Here is a 12,582-nt window from a genome sequence, read left to right on the forward strand (position 1 = left end):
CAGGAGACTTTCGCACCGAGAGCAAAACTCAATCTGCCAGGGTATTGCTATCTGTCTTGTGAACCTTGGATGGGATCTTGCATTGGATGTGAAGAATGCCTTCCTCCATGGTGAACTAAGAGAAGAGGTATATATGGACATTCCTCCGGGTTTTTCAAGTCCTGCTACCAAGGGTAAGGTTTGTCAAAAGCGTGCACTCTATGGCTTAAGCGATCACCAAGAGCTTGGTTCGGTAGATTTCACAGGGTTATGCTTTCAGTGGGCTACCAGCAAAGCAATGCTTATCACACCTTGTTCATCAAATGTATGGGTGATAGGGTTACTCTCCTCATAGTTTATGTTGATGATATTGTAGTGACCGGCAATGATGGTGATGAGATAAAAAGGTTGAAGCTGTTTCTTGGCCGTGAGTTTGAAATTAAGGATCTAGGGACTCTAAAATATTTTCTAGGGATAGAGGTTGCTCGCTCTTCAAAGGGCATATTTCTATCTCAGAGAAAGTATGTCCTGGATCTACTATCTGAAACTGGGCTGCTAGGGTGTCATCCTTCAGACACTCCCATAGAAGCTATGACAAGACTCAAGGAGAAAGAAAGCACACCAATTGACAAAGGTCGTTATCAGCAGTTGGTCGGCAAACTTATCTACCTATCTCACACTCGGCCAGACATTGCCGTTGCAGTTAGTATGGTCAGCCAGTTTATGCATGACCCTTATTCTTCTCATATGGAGGTGGTTCTTCGCATCTTACGATACTTGAAGTCTGCTCCGGGACAAGGAATTCTTTTATCTTCCAATGGTCATCTGAAGGTTGAAGCATACACTGATGCAGATTGGGCTGGTTCATGTGATCGGAAGTCCATCTCTGGATATGGCTCTTTTGTAGGAGGAAACCTCGTCACCTGGCATAGTAAGAAACAGAATGTGTTGGCTAGGTCCAGTGCTGAGGCTGAGTTCCATGCGATAGCGCATGGCATCTGTGAATTGTTGTGGCTTAAAGGGTTGTTGCAAGATATTGGGGTTGCTGTCCAACTTCTAATGATGTTATATTGATACAATAAGGCTGCCATGAGCATCGCTCATAATCCTGTCCAACATGGTCGTACAAAACATGTGGAGGTAGACCGACATTTCATCAAGGAGAAACTTGAAGCTGGACTAATCTGTGTTCCTTATGTGAAGTCTACTGATCAACTGGCTGATGTGTTCACAAAGGGTCTAAGTGGCAAAGTGTTTCGTCCTTTTCTAGCCAAGTTGGGCATGTGCGACATCTTTGCACCAACTTGAGGGGGAGTGTTTTCTACGGTATTCTGGCCCTTTTTCCCACTTTATCTCCCACTTTCTCCCTCTTTATTTTCTGTTTTTATTATTCTGTAATTTGCCTTTTATTTCTCTATTTTTCCCCTTGTCGATCTCTATTAGAATAGACAAGGGGAGCACTCCTAGTTTGACTAGGAGTGTGCATTCCTAGTTGTTTCTATTTCTGTTATTAGCACTCCTTTGATTAGGAGTTGTACTCTTTGATTCTATTACTATAAATAAAGGGCTAAGTGATAGGATTAATCACTTAAGCATTAATCAACTAGTTATTCCCTCAACAGAAACTTAGCTGAGATGGGCAATGATTAGGATTCAATAGGAGCTTTGTGTGCAAACATACTAATAGGAAAGAATGGTAATCACAGGGCTAAGTAAACCACTAACGGTTAGATTGATTAAATGCTACCTAGGAAGAGAGGATAGTTGGGTATCAAACAGGAATTTCTACTAGGAAATGAATCATTTAGAACACACTTAACATGTTTCTTTTCATTTTGTTGAGATTTGTTATTATAGGGGCAAAACAGTCTTTGACTTTTATGTTTATTTTTGTCATTAGTAGGGTCGATTATATAAGGGCATACTTGTCCTTTTATGTCTTTTTTACATTCTAATATATTAATATAAGGGAGTAGACCTGCGGCAGATTCTCTAATTCTGTCCGCAGGTTCTCTCCTCTTTTGAGCCTTGCGGAAACCTCTCTTCCTTCTCCTTGTCTCCATGCTCTGATCTGGTTATTAATCTCTGGTTTACTAACATGGTATCAGAGCATTTTTAATCAGATTGGAGTGTTCCCACGATCCTCTTCTGATCTCCTTTTTTGTTTTTCTGCCTGTGGTGTGCAGCCACCCAAAGCTGCCCTTACTATGTGTTAAATCCACTCCTATCTACAACTAATGGAGTGCTTTTATTCCATGTACCTACTGCTGGTTACTGATTGGATGTCTACATCAACCAACATCAAGGCTGCAAGTATTGATCTCAGAAGAACACCTTGACAACTATCGATCTCTCTGGGAAGTGTGTTTTTGGAGTTCTATCGTTATGGCTGCGATTATATGGTCTTCTTATTGCTTCTGGTGCTCGATTGCAACAGCAGTTTGCTAGTTATGCTGCACTTTTGAAGCTCTTGAAGTTCTTCTGTGAAATTCTGATCTCGATTTCTGTGTCTGGCTGCGTTCTTCAACTATGAATTTTCTACTGATTAGTTTCTCTAATTTTTTTTCTGCTGCTGGTTGTGGATTTGCGGAGTCAGTTTCAGTTGCTGCTCCCTTTTTATTTCTACTTCTACCGTTTGGTTGTTATTTGCTTCTTGGGTTGAGTAGATTTCTGCTGCCTTACAAGTGTTTGAAGAATTGCCTGAACTAACTGTTGTTGCCCTTATTTTTTTTAATCTCCTTCTCTCATTATGGCTGATACAAAGACTTCCACCGAAAATGTCAATGTTCAAATTACTTCTATAAAGTTCAAGGGGAATTCTAATTATCTATTGTGGGCCCAAGCTGTCCGTGTTTACATTATAGCTAAGGACAAGCTTAGCTACATTACCTCTCCTCTTCAAGAACCTGATTCCAAGGATTACAACACCTGGAATAAGGAGAATGCTATCATACTTATTTGGTTATGGAACAGCATGGAGCCGGATATTGCTGCCAATATAATGTTCCACACCAAGGCTAAGCGGGTGTGGTGGGATGACCTCAAGGAATCATACTCTCAAGAGAAGAGTATGACCCGAATTTTCGAGCTCTATGAAAAGTTATTTCAGTTTCAGCAGTCAGACAAATCCCTCCAAGAGTATTACAATGTCTTTAAGGGCATGGTTGAAGAACTCAATGTTTTCCAGCCACTTACCACTGAGATTGAGAAGTTTAAAGGCCCAAAGGAATGAATTTTGTCTCTAAATTTCTGGCTGGGTTGAATCCTAGCCTTAAGGCTGTAAAGGGACATCTTCTTGCTGGTGAATCTATCCCCACATTGAATGGCACCTTCTCTCGACTCCAACACATCGTATCTCCTAGTTCCAAACCTGAAACCAACCCTAAGAGAATTCAGCTTTTACTACTACTACTAGATGCCGTGGTAGAGGGGGGGGTGGAAGGCGCGGTTTTGGTGGTCGAAAACTGGTGGGCAGCATGGTGATAAAGCAGCCCGGTTATGTTCTTATTGTGGGAAGACAAATCACATTGTTGATACTTGCTAGTCCAAGCATGAGAAACCTGAAGAAGCTCAAAACTTGGCCAATCAAGCAGCTCCATTCAGATCAGCCTGGCCCGTTTGCATCGCTTCTTGTACCTTCTTCAACCTGTGGTGGAGATACAACCTTACCTACTAATCCTGCCCTTCCAACTAATCCAGATCTTGATGACTTACCAATTGCCACTCGGCAATGTAAACGTTCCCATACTCGAAAGTCTTTAATTACCTATGCAATTGAGAAATTTGTCTCCTTGTCCCATCTTTCCATCTTGTCCTCATAGCCTTGCTACTGCCTTATCTTCTTATACTATGCCTTGCACTCACACTGAGACTCTTACTATCCCTGCTTGGAAGGATGCTATGGACGTGGAAATGGATGCCTTGTTGACTCGACAAACATGGGAGTTGGTGGATTTACCTTCTGGTAAAGATCTGGTTAAGTGTCGGTGGGTGTACACTATTAAGTATCATTCTGATGGGTTTGTTGAGCAGCTTATAGTCCGTCTGGTTGCTAAGGGGTACACCCAAACCTATGGTGTTGACTATTTTGAGACCTTCTCTCCTGTGGCTAGACTGAATTCTGTTCGTCTTATTATATCATTTGCTGTGAATTTTGATTGGTCTTTATACCAGTTGGACATAAAAAATGCTTTCCTTTATAGTGACCTGCTTGAAGAGGTCTATATGGAGCAACCTCCAGAGTATGTTGCTCAGCGGGAGGATAGTAGACGTATGTGCAGGTTACACAAGGCTATTTATGGGCTGAAACAGTCCCCCCGAGCATGGTTCAAAAATTTTAGTTCTGTTGTGACTGATTGTGGTTTTACTCAGTGCTTCTCAGACCATTGTGTTTGTTTGCCGCCAAGAAGATATCATTGTGTCAGGAAATGATGAGAGTGGGACCAAGGAGGTGCAAAGTTACTTACAATAGCACTTTCAAACTAAAGATTTGGGTCAGCTTCACTACTTCCTTGGGATTGAGGTTATCCGAAATAAAAAGGGAATCAGCCTGTCCCAAAGGAAATATGTTTTAGATCTCCTGACCGAAACTGGTATGCTTGCCAAAGCTAGTGGACATTCCTATGGATCCTAATCACAAGTTTGGCTCTGATGAAGGTGAGGGCCTTAAGGATGTACATGCCTACCGAAGTCTGATTGAGAAGTTCCTATATTTGACAGTCACTAGGCAAGATATATCCTATTTTGTTGGGATTCTCAGCCAGTTTATGCAATCCCCATGTAAGTCTCATTGGGATGTAGGCGTTCAGGTTCTTTGGTCTTAAAGGAAGCCCCTGGGAAGGGATTGATTTATCGGCCAAATAGACATATAGAGCTTGTTTCCTATTCTGATGTAGATTGGGTAGGTTCGGCTAGTGACCGTCGGTCTACTACAGGGTATTGTACCTTTGTTGGACGAAACCTGGTCACATGGTGAAGCAAGAAACAGACCACTATTGCCAAGTCCAGTGCTGAAGTGGAGTATAGAGCCATGGCTCATGCTACTGCAGAGTTGATGTGGATTAGGTCTCTCCTTGAGATGGGGTTTCCTGTTCCAACCCTTCTGAAGATGTTTTGTGACAACTAGGCAGCCATCTATATGGCTAGTAATCCGGTCTTTCATGAGAGGACCAAGCATATAGAGGTGGATTATCACTTTGTTCAGAGCACTGTCTGAAGAAGCTTGTTGAGACTCCTTTTGTCTCCTCATCTGATCAGGTTGCTAATGTGTTCACCAAGCCCTTGTTTGCTCCTGGTTTTTGGTCGTGTTGTAGCAAGCTGAGCATGGGTGATATATATGCTCCAGCTTGGGGGGAGTGTTGAGATTTGTTATTATAGGAGCAAAACAGTCTTTGTTTTTTATGTTTATTTTTGTCATTAGTAGGGTCGATTATGTAAGGGCATACTTGTCCTTTTATGTCTTTTTTACATAATATTATATTAATATAAGGGAGTAGACCTGCGGCAGATTCTCTAATTCTGTTCCCAGGTTCTCTCCTCTTTGAGACTTGCGGAAACCTCTCTTCCTTCTCCTCTTCTTCTCCTTGTCTCCATGCTTTGATCTGGTTATTAATCTCTGGTTTACTAACACATTTCATTATTGATAAATGGATGGAAATCTAACCATTTCCATGGAAAAGAAGACCTAGAAGTTTGATAGATTCTAGGAGTGCCTTAAGTTTCAAAATAGGCAAGAAATTAGCTAAGAAGACTCATTAGGACATTTTCACAAACACCTAGGCAATGCACTGGCTTGAGTGTTATTTGAATGGTAGACTTGTAGGTAAAAGATCTAACAAAAAAAAAAAAAGGGAAAATTTCACGGACACTCCTGTAAGTATTCAATATGTCACGGACTTACCAAACTTGGTCAAAATGGCAACCTTCCCCCTGACGTTAAGCACAGTTAGTACCCAAAGGTGAAATATCAATTTTACCCTCAGTTATTTAAATAAAAAAACTGTCATTTCATCTTCTTCCCTCTTCTTCCATATTCATACCGTCTTGGAGAACTGCTACAAATCCATTTTGGGCGACCATCACCTGCTCCGGCTCCAGAGACCATTACCAGCGGCAATTCCAACTCCAGCGACCATTACCAGCGGCAACAACAACAAATCCTCGGCGTAAACACTTTCTCCTTGAACCCATGGAATGGTACCCATCAAGCCATCACTACTTCTCCATCTTACGGCTACAGTCTCAACAACGCCGGATTCTCAGATCCATTTCCGGTGGCCAGGAACACTGATACGGGGGATGCAGTACTATCATTTCCGCAGTTGGAAGAACATCATCCCACTGGGTACAGAAACTCCGATTTGGGTGGCTCCACGGGTGGCGATTTCAACTCGGATGAATGGATGGAGAGTTTAATGGGCGGCGGAGAGTCGACGGAAAGCTCAGAGCTTCATCCTATGAAATCCTTAAGCATCCACTTCATCCTATGATTTGAGGGGAAAAAAATCTGTAACCCCAAGTTTAAGAAAAATCTGTTCTTTAATCATGACCCCAATTTTAAGAAAATCTCCCGTCCATCTAGACCCACCTCTGAGGAAAAAAAAAAAATCTGTAACCCAAACCCACAATTTTATTTGGAGACCCAAAACGAAAAAGGAGCTGAAATTTGATGAGTCCATCTAGAACACCTCTGAGATTTAAAATTGCATTGCAAGAAAATCTGAGAGAAGGAGTTGTGGTGAATGGATGGGAGAGAGTTAGGTGTAGAGAAGACAAGTCCACCGTTTTCAAGCTGGACTTCTTGTTTTAATGGGTCTTTCATAAAGAAACCATTGAAACCCTAAAACAGCATCATTGAAACCCTAAAACAGCACCAAAACAGGAACTTGGGCGTTGGGGAACGAAGAAAGAAACACAGAACAAATTTATCCAATCTATGAAAAAAAAAAATTGCAACAGAGATTCAGAGAAGGGGAACCACAGTAGGGTATTTTTTTTCTACTCTTCCTCCCCAGTGATTTGCTTACTCGTTCTCCCCAGTGATTTGCTTCTCTCTCCATTAATCAAATCCAAAGCAACATAAACAAGTCGAGAGTCCACAGTGGAGACCTGAGAAGTGGTCAAACAAGGCGGAGCACTATAACACACACAGCTTCGTTACTCCCCCCTTGCTGACCCATCTTTCCTTTCACTGTTCCGGTATTTCTTTTCTATCAGCAACGATTCTTTTCCTGCGAGATTACTCACTGTCTCATTCGCCGTTAAAAGCAAAGATGAAGTGTTTCCTTCTTTGGGGATTAAGCCTTAAGGGTATAATGGGAAGTTCTGCATTTAGATGTAAGGGTATTATAGGGAGTTCACCTTGTGGTAAGGGTAATTTCGCCATTATAACAGAATTAACAGCAGCTTAACTGCACAGACCTAACGGAGTGGACTAAGTTGAAATAAAAACATAAAGTAAGGGTATTTTGTGATATTTTTCCAAAGTTTGGTAAGTCCATGACATATTGAATACTTACAAGGGGTGTCCGCGAAATTTGCCCCAAAAAAAAAAAGAGAGAAGAGGAGAAGGACATGGTTCTTCAGTAAAAGAATGCAAACATCAAGAGAAAAGAGAAGAAAACCTTAGGAGAAATGAACAACAATCATAAAGTAATAGTTATACCAAATTCTTGTAGAAATCAACTTCATGTCCTCATATTTTACTTTATTCTCATTCCTTGATCACCCTGTTCTGCATATGAAGTATAAGAATATTAATGCATTTGTGAGAATGTTTTACCATCCTTAATGTTAGAATATTGTATTCCAGAATACCGAGGGGGTATTCTTGTCTTTTTGGGGGTATTTTTATGTTATTAAGTGTTCAGTTGGCTGTGTGGGTTTAGTCCCACATCGCCTAGCTTATGTAAGTTGTAACTTCCCGTCTATTATAAATAAAGGGGGTCTTTCTCATTAAATCAATCAATTCTATTATTTTCTTCCCTCTCTCTAACCCACGGTTCAACCAACATGGTATTAGAGCTGGTCTGATGTAGGTTAGAGAGAAAAACCTTATTTTCTCCCTTCTTTTCCTCCAATCGATCTCTCCTCCTCTTCTCCCTTTTCTCGTTTTTTCCTGCTCCTGTTTTTCTCCTTTTCAGCACAAAAACAGGGGCAGCACTAATGAGGTAAACATCATATTGATGATTTAGTGCTGCCCCCTTTCTCTCCTATCGTTTTTTATTAAAAAACAGCTGGAAGCCTCTTCTGCGATTTTGGGGTTCCCCCTTTTCGAGATCAGATCTCGATAAACCTGATCCTCTAATAGAGGAACACCCTATGCAGCCTTTTTCCAGCCCTATGTTACCCTATTCCTACACCTAACTTCCCTCGTTTCTTTCTCTCCATCAATTATTATTTTTTCCAGCCTAGATCCCCAAATCGATTTCACCTTGTCAGGGTTTTTCAAAACCCTGCCTCCAATCGATGGTGGGGTTTCCTTTGTCAGATGCAGCCAATATTTCATGGAAATTTCCCACCTAATCCAAGCCCTAATCGACCTCAATTTGAACACAATCTGATGGCTGGATCTGTCCCTACAGCAAAATCTACTCACCCTACCTTTTATGATTCCCTGTTAAAACCCTAATTGAAATCGACCTTAGGGCTGCAGGTTTGAATTCTTGCTGCCTTTTTTTGAGGGATGATTACTCCACCTACAGAAACCACTCAACCTCAGCTTTTTGACTCTTTCCAAGAATTTGAAGACCCCTAACCCCAATCGATCCTTCTTTTCAGGGCTTTTTCCAAAACCCTACCCATATCGATTTTGGGTTAGGGTTGTTTGCTGCTATTGGAGTTTTTAGGTGTTTCTACCATCAAAAAGGACATTTTACTTCAACTATTTATGGCAAGAAGAAGGTCTACTGCATCAAGTCTCAATTACCAAGAAGATTGGTCATTCGAACTGGAGATCCATTCCAGCAGTTGAGGTCAGCCTGTATTACAATAAGCCTGCACCTTTGACAAGTCCTCCTCACTTTTGTTGAAGCCCCTTTCCCTACAATCGATATTCACTTTCAGGGTTTTTTACAAAACCCTGGCTATAATCGATCTAAGGGTTAGGGCAGTCCACTATTGCTGATTTTTTTAGGAGAGTTTTATAAACATCAGAGGAGTATTTAGCCCATTATTCAGCATCATTCATCAGGTTTTTTAGTAAAAATTACAGTTCATTTTGTTGGCTTGGTTTCTTCAATTTATACCCTATTTCACTTAGTTATTCCTCTATGGCGGGCTGCTTCAACTGCCTATGGATTTGTCTGGTTATTTATCTTGTCTTTGCTGGTTATTTTGAGTTTCACTACCTATCTGGCTGGTGTTATTGATTGGCTTCAGTAAGCATGACTAGTTGATGTGTTACTGCTGCCTTCATGTGGCATACTGCTGCCTTATGATTGTGACTGAGTTTCCTCTTATTGGAGATCGAATTTCTTTCGTTATGGAAGACTCGAATCTGCTACCCTGGAGATCAGCTTCTTTGGGACTACAACAGTGTGTTCTACGGTTATTAGCGGCACCTACGAACCTATTCAGTTATGTGGAGCTTTTCTGGTTCAAATCCAGCATACTTTGGAGCTTGAATCCTAGCATTGTTACTGATTCAGATCTGATCCAGTTTTTGTTGAAGCTTCTCCATTCAACTGCTGTCCGGATATCTTCGTTAGTACTGTTTAGCATGTGGGAGTTTCTCCCTTGGAGTTTTTCGCACAATTGCTCTTCCCTGGTTCAAGATTGATCAAGCCTTGAAAGATGGAGCATTTCCTTACTTCAAATCAGATCTATATACTTCTCAGATTTGACCATTGGAGTTCGGAGTTTCTCCCATGCAGGGGTTTCCATCAAAAGTGTTTGTTTGATCGATGGAAGATGGTTGGAATTACATGTTGCCTAATTTACTCCTATTTCATTCTCCCACTGCTGTTTCTCCTTCACCACCTTTGGCATTCCCCATAACCACCTTGGAAGTTGATGGTATTCTTTTCTTAACCATTTCTTCTTTTTCCATTACCCTTGGAAGCCATTGAAAAACTCTGGAATGTTATTTATTGCCCTACCTCTACAATCATCTCTCTTATATCCACATGCACTACACGTGAGGGGGTGATTATATACAGTATACCTGCAGCCATTGCAGAGAGCAGAACATGCAGAGACACTTGGTGCAAAACATAGAAGGTCAAAGGTTTCACCATTGCCAAAGGGTATCTGCTTTGTTATTGGGTTTAGTTTGCCGCAAGGGGGAGGTTGGTCTTAAAATTTTTGAAGATGTTTGGTTATTTTTTAAGATGTTTGGTTATTACCTGCCTATATAAGGTTCTACAAATTGGGTTGACTTTTTCCGCTGCTGCATGACTCATCTGATGGCTACCCTAGTTACTTATCCTCAAGATTATACTTCAGAGATTCAGTATTGGACAAAGATTGGTGAGAGATGCCTTTTTGCTGATCAAAACTGTCCAAGTTTGAAGGTCTATTTTTTCCAAGATCTTGAAGGTCTATTGGGGAGCTGCATTCATTTTGGAGCTAGATTCTGCTACAACGTGTTTTTCCCATTTTTCATTCAAGTTGGGCATTAGTACCTTGTATGCGCCAACTTGAGGGGGAGTGTTAGCATTGTTATGGAGAGAGTTTTTTCCTTTAGAGTTTTTTTCTTTTAGTCCAAGTTGGATCTTCCTTCTTTCATATGTGTACAATCCAGCTTGAGGGGGAGTGTTAGAATATTATACTCCAGAATACCGAGGGGGTATTCTGGTCCTTTTGGGGGAACTTTTATGTTATTAAGTGTTTAGTTGGCTGTGTAGGTTTAGTCCCACATCGCCTAGCTTATGTAAGTCGTAACTTCCCCTCTATTTATAAATAGAGGGGGTCTTTCTCTCATTAAATCAATCAATTCTATTATTTTCTTCCCTCTCTCTAACCCATGGTTCAACCAACACTTAATAAATTAATACTCCGTTTTCCTATGACAGGAAATGGTTGTATTGCGTGAATTTAACAATTCCCTATGAACATGCGTCATTTTTAACGATAAAGAAGGAGAATAGCTCAACTTGAAAGGTCCATAGTTGAAGCAAGGGTACAACTGAGAGAATATCTAGGTTGGGTTGACGCCTGTAGAGTTGAAGAGCGGGGATATTTCCTATTCCTAGCAGACGCGGCTGCCGGCTAGGAGTGAAATATTTTATATTAACTCTCAGCTATACATAAATAAAAAGACACTGGAACAATTTGCACTCTAATCTCAAGAGGTACATGAACCAACATAGGAGACGTGATGCAAATTCGTCACCGAAATGGGCTTATTTCTTTAGAAATAAGTCTAGGGTTGGGTTATATGTATGTTGGGCCTTTGATCCCATGGGTTTTCTATGTAATAGGCCACTTTTATGGGCCTAAAAGGGGGGTACATAGGTTGCATACGGGATTAGCCCAATATTTAGTATATTTTTATGTTTTTAATTGAACCAGTTTAAATTGGTTGCATCCAATTGGTTCAATTGGTCTAATTTAAGTGAAGTGATCCTATTGGCTAAGAGGTTCTTATATCCTATTGGCTAGTAGGGAATCTTCTTTATTTTAAGTAGTTTAAGTTGTTTTTAAGTCATTAGGACTCTATTTTGAGTCTATTTTAGTTTCCTAGTCAGTTTAAGTTACCTAATAGGTTAGGAATTGGGTTAGGGCTTTCCTTTTTAGAGTAAAAGTCTATTTTTGAGTTTTTTATATAAGGTTGTAAGGGGGTAAAGCTTTGAACACGAATTTGATTAATGAAAAAAGCTTTTGCTTGTTGGCTTCCATTGTTGCTATTCCTGTGCTCCTTGTGAGTGTGCATCCTTGTGGTTCTATCAAGGTGGAAAGGGACTAGTGGAATCCAGTTGACTCCTTACGCCGTGACGGCTGGGAGGATCTTCTTCAATTCGAAGGTGGTTCTATCCTTCACATCTGGTCAAGCTGCTGCCAGTGGAATCTCCAGTAAGTTTGACACCCAATTTCTTCTTCTAACCCTCTAATCCTTTCCCCCAATTGATCCCCTTTATTTTTTGTTTGAATCCCATAAACCCTAACTCCATTAAACCCTAGATCTTGCTGTCCAGTTTTACAGAATTTTCAAAACACTTAAAACTCTATAATACCTACATTATTAGAGTCCTATAAACCTGCCTAGCCATACCCCCTAAGCCCCCTTTCCATTATCCTAACCTAAGCCCTAGATTTGACCTAAAACTGCAATTCTGTCCTACTGAAACTGCAGAACCAGCAGCCCCTTTGTTTCTTGTTATTGGTCCTGGTTTAATTGGCTTCTAGTAGGGCTTTACCCTATCTAGAACTACATTAAGACGAATCTTCGAAGTTAATACAATCTTTTGAAGCTTTCAGGTATCTCGTACTATTTTATATATATATATATATATACGTATCTACTTAAATAAATACACGTCCAAATCTTTTCTAAAATGTCTCAAGGTGAAAACTCCATATTTAACTATGATCATTCATACCATCAATTGATCTAAACTTTTATGCAGCAATATGTTATCGAATGATAAATTCTCCATGTCATTT

General features: G+C 40.5%; 1 protein-coding gene across 1 annotated transcript in view; it reads right to left on the reverse strand.

The window, feature by feature from the left end:
* Positions 1-12,437: 12,437 nt before the first annotated feature.
* The window catches only part of LOC122647305 (protein ACTIVITY OF BC1 COMPLEX KINASE 1, chloroplastic-like), a 66,846-nt gene continuing 66,701 nt past the window's right edge, over positions 12,438-12,582 (reverse strand). Inside the window, exon 10 of the mRNA XM_043840724.1 lies at positions 12,438-12,502. Within this exon, the coding sequence (XP_043696659.1) occupies positions 12,438-12,502 (65 nt within the window). The remainder of the gene's footprint in view (positions 12,503-12,582) is intronic.

The sequence above is a fragment of the Telopea speciosissima genome, unplaced genomic scaffold (assembly GCF_018873765.1).
Source record: "Telopea speciosissima isolate NSW1024214 ecotype Mountain lineage unplaced genomic scaffold, Tspe_v1 Tspe_v1.0020, whole genome shotgun sequence".
Lineage (NCBI taxonomy): Eukaryota > Viridiplantae > Streptophyta > Magnoliopsida > Proteales > Proteaceae > Telopea > Telopea speciosissima.